A 21131-nucleotide genomic window follows, 5' to 3' on the forward strand; every position below is an offset into this window, starting at 1 on the left:
GGAACCAGAGGGACTCTGCAAAACTGAAGGAGTACTAGAATGGGCAGGTTCTGGTATATTTGGGAAAGGAGATGATACAGAAGAGGGGATGCTGGGAGCAGGACAACTTGAATTAGAAGGTTGAGGTGATTTTAAAACTCCTGTGGAAGCAGATACTGAAATTTCATCCACCTCGTGAGATGGTACTGAGGGGTACAAGGTTGGAGGGGGAGGAGGAAGGTGGTCTATAGGAGGAGTCGGTTGAGGAGGTAACAGGAGGTCATCTAAGGGATCAGGAGGGGGAGGCGGAGGAAGATGGTCTAAGATGGTCTCCGTTCTGGTAGCCCAGTTTCTTCTTTTTCTTTTTCTCTGGATATTTTATATAATTTTATTTCCTCTTCCTGTTTGTCCCTTTCTAACCAACATTTAGCATATCTAATCTCTTCGTCACAAGGTTCTATTCTGGTATTGACATATCTAATTAATGCTATACATAGCCATCTTTCTTTTGTCCCATACCAGGGCCAATAAAAAGGTCCTTCAGCAATACTCTCTTTAGGCCATATTTCTGTACAGTGTCTTATCATTTTTCTCTTATCTAGATACTTCATTCCCTCATTAGTATCCCAATTTATTAAAAGTTCACCTAAAGGACTACTAGGAGGTATTTTCTTAAAAACATCCTTCCCTTTTCTCTTCATGCTGGCACTTTTCCCAGCACACTGTCCCATCTTTAACTAGCAATTGGTATCCAAATATAATTTTTTTTTTTTCCAATAAGGGATATGTATTAGTTACAAATGAGGAAGTTGCAGAGGAATGGGCGGGCTCAGAACAAGAAGCTCAGGAGCTGATGTACAGCAGACGTGCTGTAAGCAGTACTTGTGTACTCGTGGTAGTGTGGCCTTTTTCCCAGTGGACTGAAATGAAAAATTTCTCAAGCTCTTTTGCTTTTGGGACCTGTAGGTCTGAAATGACCAAATATAAAGAAAGGCAAAACAGTAGGTTTGGAGGAAACAGTAACACTTTTTATCAATAAAATGGTTGATTTAAAGGGCTGTGGCTGCTCTTATGTATTTGTGGAGTCTAACATAATTTTTTTTCTTTCTTCTTTTTTTTGGGTTTTTTTTTTTTTTTTTTTTGGTCCAATGTACAGGTCTACTTGTTTATTCTGAGCCTTTGGAAAATCATTGTGGCATTTAGAAAAGAAAATACCCTTAGGTCCTGGATTTTCTGATACTGCTGGAATACTGAGGGATTGTGGTTTACAGCAGTCACAATGAGTGGAAGCTCGAGTATTGCTGGAAGCAGCAGTCGACAATCTAAGATGGCACTGAGAGTGCAGGACACCAACAAGACGGATCTTCAGACACCTCAGCTGTAAGTCTGGCTGGTCATGTTGCTAAAAATAAGTATATAAAACTAATTCTGAAGAGATTTATCATAGTGTGTTTGAGTGTGAGTAGCAACTGAGGGGAAAAAAACAAGACAGTGAGAAGAAGGCTCCCTACAGCCAAGGGTGTTTGCACATGTGCTCCAGTTTTGCAAAAATACTTCCTTTCTGTGTACTTGTGTCATGTTTCAAATTGTAACACTTTGTTACATGTTTCTGAGGAGATAGCTGGATGCATCAGTTAACCTTTCTAAGATGTTGGGGGATGAAGGCGCTTAGGAATATATGACTGTTTGTATCACTCTTGTATGAGCTATGTATGGTCTATGCTGGGGTCTATTCCTATGTCTATTCCTTTTAAATATTCCTTAAATATTTTAGATTCTATTTACAGTCCTGTACTATAAGAGCTACTTACTATAGCTCTTGTATGAATTGGTAGTAGTAGTCACTTGAATCTTTTTCTGCTCCTCAGGAAGGACAGAAGCACCTTTGAGAAGCTGAGCATGAGCAAACCTACATCTGTAGCTTCAGAAGGAAAAGCCAGCTGTTTGGGGAACAGGTATGGATAGCTTTTGTTGTCTGCACTGTACATTAAAACAAAAATGGTCCTCTAATTTTGGTATTTTTCTTTCTTGACAGATTTTCACTATAGGGAATGATGGATCTGAGGCAAGCAGACCTTCAGGTCTGCCTTCCTCCAGTCCTTGGTCGCTAAACAATAATGCTCTGGAGCAGGAATTGCTTTGGGAGCTTTTTTTTTTTTTCTTTTGGGAATGATGTGCACTGCAGACCTTAAGAGTATCTCAATACATTTTCTTGTTTAAGGAAGAAAGACATCTGAAGTATACTCTGCATTAGTTTCCTCTCTCTAAGATACTAACTTTCCAAAACTCTATAATCTTTCTACTTAGCTCATGACTTTCTGTGTTATGGGTATCTTCTTGATAGTACCCCATTGTTGCAGGGGTTATTCCTTTTAAATATTCCTTAAATATTTTTAGAGTTTATTTACAGTCACCAACATTATTTTTTTTCATCTTTGGGGTATTTTTCTGCTCTCTAAAAGTTTATTTATTTCAATAAAATGAAGAAAGTATTCATCTAGGATGCAGTAATCTTTGTTGTACTTATGGCATTGTGACTTCCAGGGTGATGATGTTTTTCCAATGACCTTAAACAAAGAGAAAACTTCAAGTATCACTTTGTATAACAAATGGAAAGAAAACATAAAGCTAGCAGTTGTGCCTTAAACATGAAGAGAGTTCTTCTTTCTATGTATTGTCACAAGACCTGTATTCATTGTCTGTCCCTAGCGCGAGCGGGGCTGGAGGGTCAAGCAGCAGCCTGTACGGTGTGTTTGGGACAAAAAAGATAAAGGATCCCAGGCCCCTTCATGACAAGACATTCATCCAACAATGTATCCAAAAGCTTTATGAGGTAACATATGAACTTGTTCTGCATGTATGTTATGAGGTGTAAAATGTGCTAGGCAAAGTGGTTATTTCCCTTGGTTTCAACTATAAATTTTATTTAGTGACTGGTATTCCGTGTTTCTTTTGCACAGTTCCTTGTTGAGAATGCTTATGCCCACGATGTTTCCGTGAAATCACTACAATCTCCATCAGTTAAGGACTTTTTAAAGATCTTCACCTTTATCTACAAATTCCTCTGCCCTTCTTATGAACTGCCTGACTCAAAATTTGAAGAGGAAATTCCCAAAATTTTCAAAGCCCTTGGGTAAGATGATTATTGTTAGTCTCCTGGGCTGAATAGATATGCTATGGCTAGAAATTTAAAAGCTAAGAATTCTGCATTGATAGTTGGGCGGAATGGATAGGTTTATTTATTCAGATGAGACTCTAAAAGTACAATGTTGTGATTGTTTTGTTTCACTTTTGTTTAACTCTAGATTTACTCTCTGATTTTCAGCATCTGCTATACATTTTATATTTGAATTTACAGAACTATAAGCTCTGGGAATCTTGCTTTGTCATGTAAAATTTAATTGATTATTTGTATAGAACTTTGGAGGACAAGGCACAATTTTCTTTTACAGGCCTTTCTGTTCATTTTGTTAGAATCTAAGAACTAAAATTTCCAGAATTTTGGATCAAGACAATTTAATTTTAGTTTAAACAAATTTAATTTAGTTTAAAATATGTTTTCCTGCAATTTTTCTCATTCTGCCTTCAAAGCAGAATGTGGAAATAACAAAATTACTGTTGAGGGGAGAAAAACACTAAGTAGCTGAGTGGTTTACTGCTGAATTTGTTCAGTGTTTGAAATCATTAATGCCCCAACATTGTCTTGGAAAGAAAATCCTCTGCCTCTTGATAACAGTGAATTTTCAGTCTCATTTAAAAAAAAAAACAGGGACTGTATACCCATGATGGTGTCAGAGTGCCAGGGCTCCTTAAATGTAGGTGCAAATCTTTTTTGCACACTTCTCAGCATTTTAATAAAGTTTTGTTTTAATCTATAACATTTGAAACTGCTGATATAGCTTAAAATGTTGCAAAGGATTCCACTCTGCTGCACCAGGGGTGTAATTCTGGATAAAATGACTAATTCTGACAAGTCACTTGAAGTTTTGGGAGCTCAAGGAGCATCTGGATGACACTCTGGATCATATGGTTTAGTTGTAGGCAGTCCTATGAGGAGCAGGGAGTTGGATTTGTAGATCCTTACAGGTCCCTTTCAGGCCATGTTATTCCATGAGTTGCAAAATGAGAAACCCATGATAATTGAATAGAATTGTACTGTCAGAACTCAACTAATTTCCTTTGAAGTACAGTAGAATTGAGTTTGCTCTTCCTTCTGTGCTTTCATCTACATAGAAAAACATGCTGCTTTGTTTTCAAAATGTGCTGGTTTGTTTTCATCACTGTCTGCCACAGCTATTAAAAGTGTATCTTCTTTGGCCGTACAGGTACCCCTTTGCTCTGTCAAAAAACTCCATGTACGCTGTGGGAGCACCACGAACCTGGCCTCAGATTGTGGCAGCTTTGATTTGGTTAATTGATTGTGTCAAGGTAATGTTTGTCTTAAGATAAATATTTTCACTTTCCAGGCTGGAATGTTAGTTTCAATACAGATTCAGTACGTATTTTCTACAAATCTTTGTTTAACATATATGTAAACATATATGTTCTTAGCTGTCATCTGGGAGCTGACCCTTGGCCTAATGTTTTGGTAACTTTTAAAGTGAGCTTTTCATGTTATATTATGATAGGGTTTTTTCTTTACATGTATGCACTGGATAAATTAATGTATAAAAGGAGGTGGCAAAATGCTGATCTGTACATACAATAAACGTGAGAAGTTAATGAGTATAATCACCGAATGGAACGTGTATCTCCAGCGCAAATGTTGTGACATCTGCCATTCTCCCCTAAATTTGAAATCTAAGGATGGGATTTTCAATTGAAATGATTCAAATGTTCTGTGATTCTGATACAGAGTGGCAAGTTTTTGGTTTGAGTGGGGTGTTTTTTATTTAATCTTGGTTTTGTTTGGTTTGTTTGGGTTTTTTAGTAGTCCTAACAGTTGTTGCTGCCAACTCAGGACTGAGCAAAATTTGGCATCTGTGACAGAAGTTGACCACTGCTGAATTGAGTGCCCAGGAAAACCCTGTCCTTTTCTGCTCAAAAGACACGAGAGAATTTGGCAGTGTTGACTGTCTAGCTCATGCCTCTTTACCTGTGTGTTTAGTCAGCTCAACACAGGTTCATTCCAACCTGCCTGCTGAAATCCTAATCCAGTGTTACTCTGCTTCTTTTCACGAAAACCAGCATGGAAACTAATGGATGTCTTCATGTTTGCTCTTTGTTGTGTGCACCTCTGCTTTTCAGCTGTACAATGCGATCAGGGAAAATGCACCATCGTTCGATGACACACAGAGCTGGGGAGGAGAGACAGATGATGGAATTGTACATAAAAAGGTACCATAAAAAGGAAATTAGTATCAGAATTGCTTAACTGGATTTTGCCATGTGCTGTAACAACACAATTTAATTACAGTTTAGATTGCTGGGTCATGTATTTATAGATTCTGTTCCCTTTTATATTCACAATGCTTTCTAGGAGGTAGAGTAGCATTGTGTAAAAAACCTGATCAACTATTTCCTGAGCAGGTATGATGATCAGTCTATTGGTGTAGACTGGGTATTAAACAAAATATTCTCTTTATTTTATATTCACCTTATTCTGCAAGTATATACTGTTGTCCTTTGTAGAGAAAGGGCATCATTATGCTGTTTATTTTTTTAGAGTTTCCGAAATATTTTCCTTTAGCTCTCAAGACCTCTGAGGTTAACTGCAGTGCAGTATAAAGACAGTGACTTAATTCTAAATATAGTGACTTGTGCCAATATCTACTCAGTTTACTATGTAAAAATTGGTTGTAAAGTTTTATTTCTGAGCCACAAAATAGGGTGGCAGTATAATTTGAGCTCTTAATCCAACAGCTTGCTTTCTTTTTAATTTATCATGGATTATTAGAACTACTCAGATTTAACTCAGTGTTAAATCACAGCAGGTGTTTGGAGAGGGTTGCATTATAAGCTAAAACATTTAATTAGAAATTGCAAAAATAAAGTAAAATCATAATTTTGGACTAAGGTTACAACATGATGGTTGGCAACTAACAATGCTTTTAAACGAAATACGTTCTTCTACATTGGCACTTCTGCATATATATATAGATACAAAATTCACAATACTGGTGTAATTGCTTCTGAAGCATCTGTGACTTAGTGTCCAGCAAATTCTTTTTGGGTAACCTTTCTTTAATTCTAGATAAGAGTACTTTGAGACCTGCAGATCTGAATTTTAATGGTCATATTTATAGAAAAGGCCTGTTAAACAGAGCTGCAGTTTCCATAAACTAGCCTGAGAGAATCATATGCATCAAGATGAAAAATTCTTAAATATTCTATCTACAATATTTGTTAAATATCTTTTTAAGAAATACAGGATTTCCAGACCTTTCTTAGTGTGAATTATAGTTGTCTCCTTCTGCCTGAATATATAATCTGTTGACATTCTATGTTCAAAGGGAGGAAAAAAAATTAATTTTACAAAAGTACAATCGAAGCATTAAGGATATTTTTGATGTCTGTTTAATTCCACTGATTGAGTAGCTTTAGACTATCCAGATATTTTACAGGTCTTGGAATTGTTGAAATGAAAGATTTTAAATTGCTTTCAGCTTTTCATGGACTACTGTGTGAAGTGCTATGATCTTTCCATGAAAGGGAGAGATACCTTTGAAGAGTTGGATGCTGAAGTGCAGTCAAAATTAAGTAAGTTTTTAAATTCTAAGTATTCAATTGTGTTACTGGTTTCCTTTCTCCTAGCATCAGTTTGTTCAGTTTATGAGTGAAAGTGATCTAAGGGAGTCTGAAACACCTAAGTATGTTTCAGTTACTTCAACTTAATGCTCTCTTTTTTAAGTGTATTTTGAGCAGTACAGATGGGTAGGTCATGATCTGCTATCAGCTGTAGCTGTGTCACCTGATTTTTTAATGTCTTTGTCACAGAAAACCAGTATACAATTCTTCAGATGTGAACTCCATCTATGCAGATGGCTCTTGTTTCTGTCTGGAAAAGCTAACAATTAAAAAAAAGAAAAATATTTTCAGAGGATGCACAGCTGACAAGAAAGTTCAGCTTTTGAAGATCTGAAAGCAGTCTGCAAGAGTTCCAAACTCTGTTGTGAGGGTTCTGTATGTGATTCAGCATGCACCTGTGTTTGTCTTCAGGGAGGTAGAAAATTATTGGGTTTTTTTGACTCGCTCATTTCACCACCTGCAGAAATACAAACACAATGTGAGAAAAGGAAGAAAAACATGTCTTACTTTCTTTGCTCTCCTATGAAAAGCCAGACTAAGGGCCCTTTGTTTGCAAACTGGGGCCATCAATTGGAGAGGAAACAAGATACCACACTGTTACTGGATATTGGGAAAAAATAATGATCCCATTTTTTGGCAAAGCCAAATTAAGTTGGGGAAAAGATGCCTCAGGAAGCAAGGAAGTATATGGATAAGAAAGAGGTTGTTAAGTAAGTTTGATTTGTTCTAGCTTCACAAGGTAGTCCTGACTTGTACACTCTCCTGTGGTGTGGGCTGCATGAGAGTTTGGAAACCCTTACCTCTTGGGAGTGACTTTGGCATGAGAACTCTTTCTGACATGAGGACCGAGAAACCCATTTCTCTTCTTGTTTCTTCTGGGGTTTTTGCCTGGTTACATTTTAATGAAAGGTTTTTCTGGTAAGTTTCTTGGTTGTTTTTAGTTATTTTTTAGTGAAAAATAATTATCTAGATAATGGGTATTTACTGTGCTGAAGCTCAAGTTCAGGTACTCAAAATAGGTGGTGATATTGAGATAAATTTGTAACTCGAGTCTCTCTTCTGCTCTCCCACAGAGGATTTATTTAATGTAGATCCATTCCAGATGGAAAGTTTAGAAGCTGAGAACAAAAGACTTCAAGAAGAGATTGCAAGACTAGAAAAAGAAAAGGAAAGTGAGCAGGTTAGTAAATTGTGTCTGTTTTTATGGAGGAGTTGAATTTTATAATATCAACCATTTCTGAATGAAGATACTTATGATACATAACAAATGGAAAAATTTCAGTGCTTTGAGATTTTAATTAGGCCAGATTTTTACAGACTCTATACTATTAGAGAACAAGGCTTTTTTCTGTGGAATCTTCAGTACCTATTTGTTTGATAATGTGCAGGTATTTACAGGTAATAAGGTCTTATATTGACTGAAATATCAATAAAATACTTGAACCAAATTTTTTAATATAAATGTCAACATTGTTTTTTTCAAGTGTGTTGGTATTCAAATATGAGGCATGGGATTCAGTGGTAACAAATATATTTTATGGAAAATACTTTGCTTGAAACTCTGGATTCTGCTTTTAATACATCCTGAGTTTAAAAATGGGTTAGTGGCTGTGCAGGTGGCAAATTGAAATTCCTGCCAACTGTGCAAAATGTGCTGAGTTTATTCCTGGTTTTCCATGCCCCTGTTTCATCTGCCCTCCATGTATTATTAGAGTTAAGTTGTGGACTACCTGTAGTAAGAATTGTCTAAAGCACTGTCTGATGCAAATGAGAGACATAATGCTGAAATGCAAGAATCTTTTCAGCCTTCTTTGCTTTTATTTTAAAGGTGTCCTGACTGGACTTAGCTGTCACAGAGATAAAAAATTATTAAAGTTCTTTATTCTATATTTGTGCTGTTGATGTTGATCAATTACTCTACTGTCTTATCTGGAAAGTGAAGTCATTATTTTATATTTATCTAAGAGTGGTTGTTCTTTTCACCCATTTCCTAGGATCGTATAGCAACGCTACGAAATGTGAAATCGTCCCTTGAAGCAGACGTCCAGAACTACCAGGCTTATTTCGCTAAAATGAAATCTCATATATCCATCCTTGATCAAAAACTGGAAAGTGTTAATGATGAAGTTGAGGCAGCAGGTAAGGAGGACTTGATCACAGTCAGGACAGTGAAGCTAGAAATAGTCTTCAAATAATTGTAGTTCTTAGCTTGAGAGCAGAGCAAGGTACTTGGAGTAGCACGATGCTACAAATAAACTTTCCAGAATGGATTGCTAATAAAATTTTTTTTTTTGTCTGATAGCTCTCTGTACACTGGAGTAATGAAATGGTAATGTTATGTAATAACTGTGTCATTTACTCATACACTACAGAGGTGAGGTTTATGTATATAGGCTGGTATTTTATGTCCATTTCACAAATGTTTTATGTACTTAGAGGCAGAAGTAGAAGCCACGAAGCGGGAGAATGCCCGGCTCCGGCACATCTTAGATAACCAGAAGTACTCAGCTGCAGACATTGAGAGAATAAATCACGAGAGAAATGAGCTGCAGCAAACCATTAACAAGCTGAATAAGGAGCTGCAAGAAGAACGAGAACTGATGTGGAATGAAGAGATGAAATATGCTAGGAAGAGAGACGCGGTATGTGAAAACCCCACAACACTCAGAGGTGGCTGCCAGTTTTCATCATGCAAGCTTAAAATTGGATTCTTGATAATTTCTTTCCTAAATAATCGAACACCACCATACGTGTATCTAACCAGGCAAAACTGACAAGAATGGCCTCTGTTTACAGTATCTCTGAAAAATGTTGCGCTTTTTCCCCTTTTTCTGTTTTGCACTGAGTGGAAATGTACTTTTTTCCTGCATCGTAAGAGATGTGTCTAGAATATGAAGCATGGTAAGCTGTCACTGCTGTAGCATTTAGAGCTTTGATAACATTAGCATGCCATTGCTTTGATAACACAAGAAATTACAGGCTAATGTTAATATTTCAGAGAAAGGAAGTAAGGCAAAACTAGTGAATTTGAATCAATAGTTTTGCATGCATTTAGGGCCTGATTAGTTCTTTGTGTAGCAGTTGTAACATATTTCAAGGGCCAAGTTCAATCCCTTCAAACAGAGTGAAAAGATATAGTCCTGGAAGTGATGGGATTTAAAAGCTTCTGCTTTGCCAATTGGAGAACTAAAGAAAAAATTTCAAATATGTTTGGTAGGGTCACCCTTTATCAAGCACTTTTATCAACTTAAATCTTCAGGTGCAAGTATGAAGCATATAAAACTGGAAAAAAAACCCTGGGGTCTTTAATGTTTGCATTTAATAGCACTCATTAATTAGAAATTAAAGCATTTAATAAGCTTTGTTTAAAGGCATGCTCAAGTTAGTTTGTTGTTAGGATGTGTGGCTGTGTGGCATTTCCTGTCAAAACTAATGAGAGAAGGCATATTGACCTTATAACTGATCATTTGTTTAGTATTATTTTCCAGCACATTTTTAGTTCCCAATCAGCTAATTCTCAAAAACTTGAGGCAGGAAAAATTATGGCAGATGAATACGGAAAAACCACAGGTGAAAGCATTCAGTGTTCTCAGCCATAGACACTAAGAAACCTCAGTGTGCAAACTCTGAACGAACCATAAAACAGTACCTAATGCAGCAAACTGCTGTGCTGGCATTGCATGCAGCTCTTGAATACTGTGGGGTAGCAAGGAATTATGGCTACAGAGAGCAACTCAGGAACTTGTTTAAAGTACTATATGAATACTTCTTGCACATCTTTTCACTTGTATCTCTTCTATGATTTGTGCCCTTTTCTCCTCTGAGCAGATTGAAAAGCAACTGGCAGAGTATCATAAACTGGCTCGAAAGCTGAAATTAATTCCAGTAAGTGCTGAGAATTCCAAAGGCCACGACTTTACCATGCACGTTAATCCTGATTTAGGACCAAATTTCCTAGTCAAATACAGAACTCAGATCATGGTAAGTAGAATCAACACTGAAGGCTTTAGATAGCACTCACAAAAAAAAAGTGTTTCTTTGGGAATGCTGGGAAGGTCTCTCAATCTCACAATGAAATGTCATTGAAAAGCTTGTGTGATGAGTCACCATAATGACATTGCAGTATATGAAAGAGATTTGGTATGGGAGAATACAGTAGCCTAAAAAAAATAAAAGGGAAAGATGTACTGGGGTGCATCTTGGTTCAGATTAGCAAATTGCATTTGTTCAATCTTCTTGTATACGTATTACAGGCTCCCCTCATGGAGATCATCAATGAGACTGAGGAAGAAATTAGTAAAGCCACTCAACGGAAATTTACTCTGGAAGACACTTTGGAACAGGTGAGTTAGTTAAAGAAGATTAACGCTAAGATACCAACCCCAAAACCTTATCTGCCTCTTTCATTCAACTTTTTGCATAGTTAAAGTGTGATGTGTTGGGTTGGTTTCTTGAATTACTTGGGGTTTTTCTGAGGACAAGTAGAGGGGGAGAAACTGTGAGAAAACTGCTTTTATTGTAATGGAACCTAAAAGTTTTTCTAAGAACTGAGGTCTTTGTTGGTTGAAATATCGTGTATTCCCTGAATTAAAGTTTATGTAGCTTACATATACTTGACCATAACCATTGGAAGTATTTGTTTCTAATAAGTTGCCCGTTCCAGTTGATTGTGTGGCTTACCATCACCGACAAATTGTCATCGGGAAGATTTTTAGTACTATTGGATTTGGGACAGATTGAAAGAAGGAGAATTTTATTTCCTCGTTCGTCTACCTGAGCATGGTGTTCTGCGGTATGGAATGTCCTCTTGGCCAGCTGGCCTCGCTATGCACCTTCCCAGTCTCTTGCCTGTCCCTGCCCTGCTCAGTGAGGGGCCCTGGGAAGCACAGAAAGCCTTGGACTGCTGTGCTAGCGCTATTCAGCAGTAGCCAAAACTTGGTGTGTTACCAACACTGTTTTAGCCCCTCATCCAAAACAAAGCATAACATAGGCTGCTATGAAGAAGGATAATGCCATCCCAGCCTAGCCTAGTTTAATGGTTTAACCTGTTTAACCAGGTGTGGTTTGTGATGGCATGGATTTATATGTTGGAATTCTTTTTGAACCATACTTCCTTGGTTATGTTTTCATCCTAGGTGAATGTAATGCTAGAGGACAAGAAACGCAGTGTGAAAATGCTGACAGAAGAAGCTGAAGAGCTGGATGATCTTTACCAGCAGAAGCTTAAGGTACAACTTCTTACACCTTGATGACAACTTATCCTTAATGATAGCCTTATCCTCAATTTTTGTATATATCGATAAATTTTTGGGTTGCATTTTTGTTTGGGCTTCTGCCTTTACCTTCTTCCTTCCCTCTTAGAGGATTTTTTCATTCTTTTCAGAAAAGTGATTTGACTGCCACCTTAACTGAATCAATTTTCACTTTCTTGTAAGAGAATCTGGCATCCTACTGTAGCAGATCCTGTAAATCATAAATTCCTGCATCCAGTAATAAAAGCAGCAACAATCATCTGACCTCAGGATATCTCCGGGCATGTGCTTGAAGGAAATTTTAGGATCAACAGAACCTGTCTTGTCTAATCGATTTGTATATAATAAATACATTTTTACAGTTTTTAGTTAACATGTTTAATCAGCTTCTGTAAAAACAAAGGAAAACATTGACCAAAAGCATGTTAAATTGTTTTAATGATCTCAAACTGTTACTTCCTTTAGCTTCCTTTGCCAGCACAGGAGCAGTCCCTATTCTTTTCCCCACTTGCAGTTCAGCAACAAAACATAACCCTCTCTGTTAACAACTGAGTGGCTATTTTGGTAGCTCCCAACTTCTCTGACAACACTGCTTTAGCGGGGCCGTGGTGCCCTGCAGAAAAATGTTCTTTGAACTACACCAATATTTACCATATATGCTCCTGTAAATCCAAACTCCTGTGCTACAGCCATGAAACAGGGCTATTTCGCTGCTAATACCTGCTGAGGCAGGTGTATATATAGGTTTATAAAGGCAATTAATTTAGTTTCTATTTTTCAAAACCACATGACATTTACCTTTTGATCTGTGCTCTTGCATATACTTTTCTCCAAAGTTAAGCTCATAAAATACACACTTGCCACCAGACGCTTAGTCATTTAATTCCTCTTCTAATATTTAAAATGCTGTTTGTAAGTCTTAAGTATTAAAATTATTTTTGAAGGATGATGTTTCAGTAATCTACCGAAGTTGCATGTTGAGTTGACGTCAGAATTTTGTTTGGTTTTGTGGACTGTATAGCATCAACAGTGTCATTCTCCTAGAAGAGATGATTATTTGGAATTATACTCTCTTTCAGACAAAAAAGAAAAGCTATTTTCTTACTCAGATGTGGTTGTATTTTTTAACCTAGAAACAGTTGTTCATAATGTGCCATTTCTAAGCTATTTAGACTATCTAAACAACACTTTGTGAGCTTTAACTCGGAAGGGAAAGTAGCTGCAACACAGGCCTTTAAATGTGGTTAAAGGAATAAAGAGATGGTTAGGCTTATTCTGGGATGGGGATGATACAGAAACTTTAGGTTTGGGAGGGATATCCTTGGGGCTTTTTTCAGTTCTGAACTTGGAACTATTTGTGTGAATTTTGAATTCAAGTATTAGGATATAATCAGGTAACAGAAAGAAAAAAAGATCCGAATTATACTTGAGAGAGGCCATTTTTTTTTCTTCTCCTTCCTTATGACAACAGGAGATAGAAGAAGAAGACAAGAAATATGCAAATGAATGGGAATTGTTTAAGAAGCATAAACAATTACTTGAGAGTGGTGTCTATGATGGGCTCAGTGAAGCTGCAACTGAATTGCATGATATCGAAAGAGAGTAAGGCTCCTAACTTCCATGTCTGCCTTGTTTATTTTGGTTTTTAAGGATAAAGATATTTTCTGGAATGTAACATACAGTTGTTTCATCAGGTATCCATCTCAGTGTGTTAATTTCACAAGTTAACAACTGAAAGATGTTTCTCCTCAACAGTATTTTGCTAAAATATTTGTCTGCTGTATCAGAACTCCTGTTTTCCACGTAAGGGTTTTTCTTTAAGTTGAGCATTAATATATTGTAACTCGCTTCAAATTAATACTAATGGAAAAAAAAGTATGGCTAAACGTGATGATAAATCAGACTTGAAGTGATTGTTGTAAATGTCAGGAATTCTCCAATTATGGACATGACCTTCTGAGTATCTTTACCTTTTAGATATCAAGTCGTTTTGCTAAGAACAACAGAAGAGAACAGAAAAATTGATTCTAACTTGAGTCGTCTTGTAGAAACAGTTGCTACTCATATAGAATCTATAGTGGTAAGCTAAAATTTGATATTCAGAATTAAATCTCTCTAGAGACATTTTGCAGTTAAACACTTGGAAATTAGAGCTTACTCTTTCTAAGGAAGTATCAGTTATTTAGCTGCTACTAAGCCTGCGGATTCTAGTTAAATTTTCTGACAAAACCTTTGGTGTAAATAATCAGAATTGGTTGTTAAGTGTCAGCAGTAACATCCTGTCAGGTTAAACCTGCTTCTGAGAGGCGTCTTTCAGGAAGGTGTTTAACTGAAATCAGTTAACCTGTGCAATGACTGCTTAAAATGCTTTAGCAGAATCAGTAAAATACAGGCCATGACAGAGCTAATAAAGCTCTCTGTACCTCTTTTCTAGAAATACCTTGAAGAACAGAATGCAAGAATAGAAAGAGACGATGAAGAATTCATGCCTGAAGGTCTATTGTCAAACCTGACCAGCATCCTAGACACTTATAAAAAGAAGGCTGAAAGTGTCTTATCACTAGAAAGATGAAGATAAGGTTTTGGTCCCATTCAGTGCCATTGTTTGCCATTTTAGCCCCATTTTAGTGCATTTTTTTGCTATTTTAGGGTAATTTGGAGAAATTGGGAGAAATTTGAGCAATTTCCTGCTCCACAGGGTCACTGAGGGAGCGGGCCAGGGACAGGTACTGCAGCTGGTGCTGGGGGAAAAAACAGGGAAATTGGTTAAAGATGGGGAAAATTGGGAATTTTGGGAGAAAATTGGGGGAAAAACCAAAAAAAAATGGGAGAAATTTGGTTAAAATTGTGAGAAATTGTGAGCAATTTGCTGCTCTGAGGGGTCCGAGAGACGCCAGAGCAGGGAGAGGGGCTGGAGATGGAGCTGGGAAAATGGGGAGAAAATGGTGAAAAAAGGGGGAAATTGGTTAAAAATGGGGAAAAGTGGGGAAAAATTGGGAAAAAAAAATTGGGGAAAATTGGAAGAAATTGGGGAAAAAAAGAGAAGAAATTGGGGGAAATTTGCTGCTCTGAGGGGTCCCCCTGGGAGCGGCCCAGGGAGAGGTGCTGCAGCTGGGGCTGGGAAAATGGGGAAAAAATTGGGAGAAATTGGGGGGAAAAGGGAAAAATTGGTAAAAATAGGAAAAAGTGAGAAAAAATGGAAAAAATTGTTAAAATTGGGAGAAATTGAGAGGAATTTGCTGCTCTGAGGGGTCCGAGAGACGCCAGGGCAGGGAGAGGGGCTGGGGATGGGGCTGGGAATTTGGGATTGGAATTTTGGGAATTCTGGGATCGGAATTTTGGATTCCCAAATTCCCACCCAAACTCCTCTCCAAAACTCCCCAAATCCATCCCTAGAATCCCCAAATCCCCCAAATCCACTTCCAAATTCCCAAAATTCCAATCCCAGTCTCCTCAAATCCCTTCCCAATTCCCTTCAAACCCCTTCCCAACATTCCCAAAATTCCCATAGCCCTGATCCTACAAACCCCATAGCCCTGATATCCCACAACCCCGAGCCCTGCGGGAGCTGCAGCTCCTCACGGTGCTGGGCCAGGGCCTCGTGGAACAGACCTGGGATGGGAATGATCCCATAAACCCTGACTGTATAAATCCCATAACCCTGATCCCAGCAAAAATCCAATTTCCCATTTCCATTCCCATTCCCAGCTTCCCATTCCCAGTTTCCCCAGCTCCATTCCCAATTTCCCAGTTTGAATTCCCACTTTTCCCAGTCCCAGTCCCAGTTTCCCAGTTGGGAATTCCCATTTTTCCCTGGAATTCTCTCTCACCATGAGCAGCCAGGATCTCTCCAGCCCCATTCCCAGTTCCACTCCCAGTGTCTCAGCCCCATTCCCAATTTCCCATTCCCAGTTTCCCATTCCCAGTTCATTTCTCAGTTTCCTTTTCCGAGTTTCCCAGTTTGAATTCCCATTCCCCATTTCCCATTCCCAATTCCATTCCCAGTTTCCCATTCTCAGTTCCAGTTCCCCCAGTTCCACTCCCAGTCCCATTCCCAGTTTCCCATTTCCATTTCCAGGTCCATTCCCTCTTTTCCCAATTTCCCACTCCAGTTTCCCAGTTCCATTCCCACTTTTCTCAGCTCACAGTTCCCAGTTTCCCAGTTCAGAATTTCCACTTTTCCCAGTTCTCCCAGCTCACAATTCCCATTTTTCCCTGGAATTCTCTCTCCCCATTTGCAGCCAGGATCTCTCCAGCCCCAATCCCAGTTCCATTTCCAGTTTCAATTCCCAATTTCCCATCCCACAATTCCCATTTTTCCCTGGAATTCCCTCTCACCATTTGCAGCCAGGATCTCTCCAGCCCCAATCCCAGTTCCATTTCCAGTTTGAATTCCCAATTTCCCATCCCACAATTCCCATTTTTCCCTGGAATTCCCTCTCACCATTTGCAGCCAGGATCTCTCCAGCCCCATTCCCAGTTTGAATTCTCACAATTCCCATTTATCCCAGTTCAGAATTCCCATTTTTCCCTGGAATTTTCACCATTTGCAGCCAGGATCTCTCCAGCCCCATTCCCAGTTTGAATTCTCCCAATTCCCAGTTCTCCCAGTTTGTAATTCCCATTTTTCCCAGGAATTCTCCCTCACCATTTGCAGCCAGGTGGACTAAAACAGCTGGACTAAACTAACGTGTTGGAGGGAGGAAAAAAGGTTTGCAATTTATTAATGTATTCAAAAGGCTGTTACAAAGTTTACAATTTAATTATTGGAAGAATATAGAACTGCTTCACTGCTTCTGTACTGTGTTAAATAAACTGTATGTGCAAGGAGTAATAAATGAAATTGTTAATTTCAGTGCATCCTTAGGGAATAGTAAGAGGGAGAGTTTACATTATTTAGAGCTCCAAATGGATTTGAGTTTATATGCAGTAATAAATCTTAACTACATTGTTAATTAACCCTGCCTCAAGCCCCTTTTTGCCTTAGGAGTTGAAAGACACGGTGTCTGTTAGCATAACTCACCATTCATGCGCTTAAAGATGTTTAGGACTGGGAGAATTTGCCGATAATAGGGCACCAAGGCCTCCCCCACCACTTCAGCTGACACCACCAACCAGGTGCTGGATGACTTTCAGCGTGGTGCAGAGGACCTGTCGGTTACGAAGGTTCAGTGCATCTGCGATGCAAAAAGAACAACAGGCAGAAAGCAGAATTAATTTCTAAAATGTAAAGGGAGGGGGAGGAGTCCTCCAATGGACAAATTTAATTAAACTATACTCTGTTGGGAATTGTAAGTGGGCCTTCATTAGCCCAGCTTAGAAAGATCCCAAAGATGGATCTGTCAAATGTACTCCTGAACAGGCCAAAGTCTGCCCTCTGTAAGTCTAAGGCTGCAGGTCTGCTGACCTATCTCCTTCCTTCTCTGATAATTGAAAAGTCTATCATTACATGAACACTGTGCCCAAAAGGTCTGCAGCCACCACATCACCACATAGCAGCCAACCAGCTCCTGGCTTGATTATATTAGGCACTTTATAAACATTCAATTAGAGGCAGTCCCTGCCCCAAAGATACACCACTTTCAAATACCTGTTTATATTCTTAAAATCTGGTAATGATTTTACGTGTACTACCATCACTACAATCCATTCTCCCACAAGAATAAAAGGAAGGAAGGAAATATTAATGCAGTATATGAAAAAAGTATATTCCAATACATGGGAAAATATCAGTGGCATCTAGAGGTTAACATAAATTGAAGAAAGTATCCTTACACAGGATTAAAGCAGACCATTTAGGAATCTTGGTACACTACAGCTACATAGCCCAAATGAAGGAAAGACGCATAATATTCAAAGTATTCCATTTTAGAAAGCATTCTAGGCTGTTGCCTCTTGGCCTAGAAGTCTGCTGGATCTGTTATTGTGAAGACATGGATCTTCACAATAACTGCAAAGTGCACAACTGGTTTGCTTCTCAGTTAAAGATACCTTTCTGCTCCCTGAAGGATTTTGAGAGGACTTTCCTCCCTCATCGGTACATCTTTTTCTTTGGTCCTTTAACTACTGTAACATTCTCTTAAGCAGCAAAAAACTCCAACCCAATAAATTCACTCTGTTGCTTGGTAGTTTTGATGTTTTCTACTTTAATGGTATGAACTAAAGATTTTGCTTCTGATTTAGGATATACTTTTCCAAGAAATCCTCCAGCTTAAATAATAGCTCAATTGAAGTATATAATGAAGTATTTTTCATTCAAACATACGTTATTTCGTACTGCTATAGCTTTTCCAAACAAATATTTTCTGAAGTTCATAATAACTTTCTTAATTAAAGAAAATTTTACAATGATATCAGCTTAATATCTGATTTAAAAGCTGAGTTTGTGCTATTTCTACCATTCAAAGCCAAAGTAAGAGATAGTTATGAAATTTGAAAGCATATTCAAAACACCATGGTGCTGTTTATTAAAGCTTGTTGCCAATGAGACAACATAAGATACCAATTCATTGACTTCAGCGAAGACTTTAATGCTGTCTAGCCTCTCTTCTAGGTCAGCCTTCACAAGGCATCAATGTTAATTCACTATATTTTTAATTTCAGACAAATTTTATTGGTAATTCATGTAAACTGATGTAAATTTAGTGTTTCTTTTGTTAATTTCCATTAAGAGCAAAAGCTTTCCTTAAGATACACGCCACTTGTTTGCTTATCCATTTAGCTAGATGTTTACATATAAAGCAATAGAAATAATTATTTTAAAACATTCAAATCTTTTTCTTGAGTAACTCCTTACCTCTCAAAGACCTAGGAATTATATAAGTTGATATCTTTTATTTTTATGCGGCAGTTTGGAAAATCCTATCTCAGTCCCAGACATTGTCTATAATAGAAGCCACAGTTCTCGTCTGACAGATAAAATGGATAGATTCTATAGGTCAGGAAACATGACAGCATTTCTCCCAATGCACAGTGGATCTTTATCATGACACAATGTAGTTCCACTGAAGAGAACAGAGCAAATCACAACATTTTCTCCCAGATAGCACATTGATATCCTGAGCTTTACAGAATCGAATCAGTTTGCCTAAACTTCTGTCTCTTCTCAACTACTAACTCTAGATTTTGGTCGTTATGTTAAAAGTTATGTTGATAATGTAATTCTTCTCTTCAACTTCTTTTTCAAGTACCACGTGAATCTATGCTTAGAAGTGCACCAACATTTCCGTTTTCCATTTAGGTCTTGCAAGCAAACATTAAAACCAATTTATTTTGCATTCATATCTCTCACTCAATTGGTAAATGAGGCAACAGTTTAGGACAACTCTTTGCCTGAAGCAGAACAAGATACCGTCCTGTGAGGTAAAAAGCACTCAGGATGAAAATGCTTGACTGTTGTGATCTACTTAATCCTGTTAACTAAGGTGCTATTTTAAATTCACAGAGTTAGGTTCAAAGAAGTCCTAACATCAAATGTTCTCAAAATGCAATTGACTAAAGTGATACATACGTTTAGAAAATTTTGTTCAAAATCTTCAAAGTGCATAATACTTAACTAACTGTACTTACAGAATAGTATTATGCTAAACTTAGAGAACAGTAATGAAGACTGTTACAAAACACAGCATTTCAATCAAGAGTGAATAAAAACCAGAATAAGAACCTTGTGGTCTGTACCTTTTAAAAGTCCAGAAAGAGCCTGATCCAAATAATGCAGATGTACAAAAATTTCTTTCTGTACAACTGAAAGAATGATGTGTTACAGTGAAACCATGGGAAGGATAAATAGGGGGTAAGACATGAAAACTTTATGCCAGTTTTGTCATCAAAGACCTTTTTTTGTAAAGCCAATCTAAGGCACAGAAAATGCTAAGATACATAGCGAAACACTGATGCTTTCAAAAAACATGATATAGCAAAATATGGAAGGAAAAGTAATACACGGAAAATCAGAACACAACACGGAAAATCAGAACACAACACGGAAAATCAGAATTCAACACGAGCTGCGGGGTGGTGAAATGAGGACGGGATTAACCCCAGGATGGAGCAAATAATGAGGGAATTAACCCCAAAATGTTCTTCACGCACAGCACCCTGTGAAAAATGTGTATTTTATGATTGGTTTTTCACAAATATTCAAATGAATATTAGATGCGTTGTGTTAGAAAGTGATGCTGGATTCATTCTCTTAAGTAGGGTGGTAAATAGAGTTTGAGGTTATAAAAAATGTTACAATAAAAACCATACTATATAGGAATTTTTTTTTTTTAAAGAAAGGACTCTGAGATAGCAGCCCCAGGACATCTGAATCTTTCAGAGCAAAATGAATTTATTCTGATTAATTTATCAGAAGAAATGAACTTCTTCCCACCTCTGTTAAGATTCAGAGGAAGAAGCTGAGGATGACCAGACAGAATCCTGTGTTTGAATGGAATTTGTGCATCATGGATGAGGTGTATGAATATGCAATAGGTTATTGTCTTATTTTAATTTACTTTTTTTTTAAATTACTATTTTTAATTTTTATTATTACTTTTATTTTGAAAGTTAATCCTTTGTTAATGCGTGTCCTTTTTCGGGCTTATTTTGCCCAGAAAAGGTACCCAGACTGTTCATAACTCTTTGCTTTTATCTCATATTGTCCTAATTCAAATTGTCTATTACTCTAACTGTGTTCCTATTTTTATAACCATTTTATTCCTATGAAACTTTTAAAATTTTAAAAACAATTGACTGGTGTTTTTCACACCCCCTTCTCTCTGTGACATTCCCTCAGCATCACCAGCACAATCAGAATTTAAACCCTGTAATCAGCACCAGGTTCTCACTCGCGCAGGTGGCAAAACCCCAAATAAAAACCCCTCAATTTCTCCATTTCCAGCCTCCGAGCCCAGCTGGCCGCTTGGGTCCCACCCAGCATCAATATTTCAGTGCAGGTCACTGCAAACTCCTTGTGCTCTGCCGAATGACAGAGGCACAGCAGCGAGAAGGAGCAGAGAATTCCCCTGGCAGGTGTTCAGCAGTCATTTGCTGAAAAGCTGCAGGAAAAAAACAAGAAAAATTCATTTTTTAGCTCTGACAATGTCATGACCGCTAAGGCTGATGCTGGGAATAAAAAGGTGGATTTACAAATATTCCCCATTTTGGGGT

General features: G+C 37.8%; 1 protein-coding gene across 1 annotated transcript; it reads left to right on the forward strand.

The window, feature by feature from the left end:
* Positions 1–1258: 1258 nt before the first annotated feature.
* Positions 1259–14550, forward strand: LOC128948939 (kinetochore protein NDC80 homolog). The gene is made up of 16 exons (XM_054293696.1): positions 1259–1359; positions 1848–1934; positions 2689–2812; positions 2940–3112; positions 4305–4407; positions 5227–5316; positions 6585–6678; positions 7800–7906; positions 8721–8865; positions 9163–9368; positions 10555–10707; positions 10980–11069; positions 11862–11954; positions 13450–13580; positions 13956–14058; positions 14413–14550. The coding sequence occupies exons 1-16, from the start codon at positions 1259–1261 to the stop codon at positions 14548–14550; spliced, it is 1938 nt and encodes a 645-aa protein (XP_054149671.1).
* The last annotated feature ends 6581 nt before the right edge of the window (positions 14551–21131 follow it).

Source organism: Melozone crissalis, unplaced genomic scaffold (assembly GCF_028551555.1).
Source record: "Melozone crissalis strain CALT ecotype California unplaced genomic scaffold, PUWL_Pcris_2 ptg000178l_1, whole genome shotgun sequence".
Taxonomy (NCBI): Eukaryota; Metazoa; Chordata; class Aves; order Passeriformes; family Passerellidae; genus Melozone; species Melozone crissalis.

Coding starts and splice junctions, on each gene's coding strand:
- LOC128948939 (XM_054293696.1), top strand. CDS start 1,259: ATGAGTGGAAGCTCGAGTATTGCTGGAAGCAGCAGTCGACAATCTAAG. Junction 7,907..8,720: donor AAGAAAAGGAAAGTGAGCAG/GTTAGTAAATTG, acceptor CCCATTTCCTAG/GATCGTATAGCAACGCTACG. Junction 11,955..13,449: donor TTTACCAGCAGAAGCTTAAG/GTACAACTTCTT, acceptor TTATGACAACAG/GAGATAGAAGAAGAAGACAA.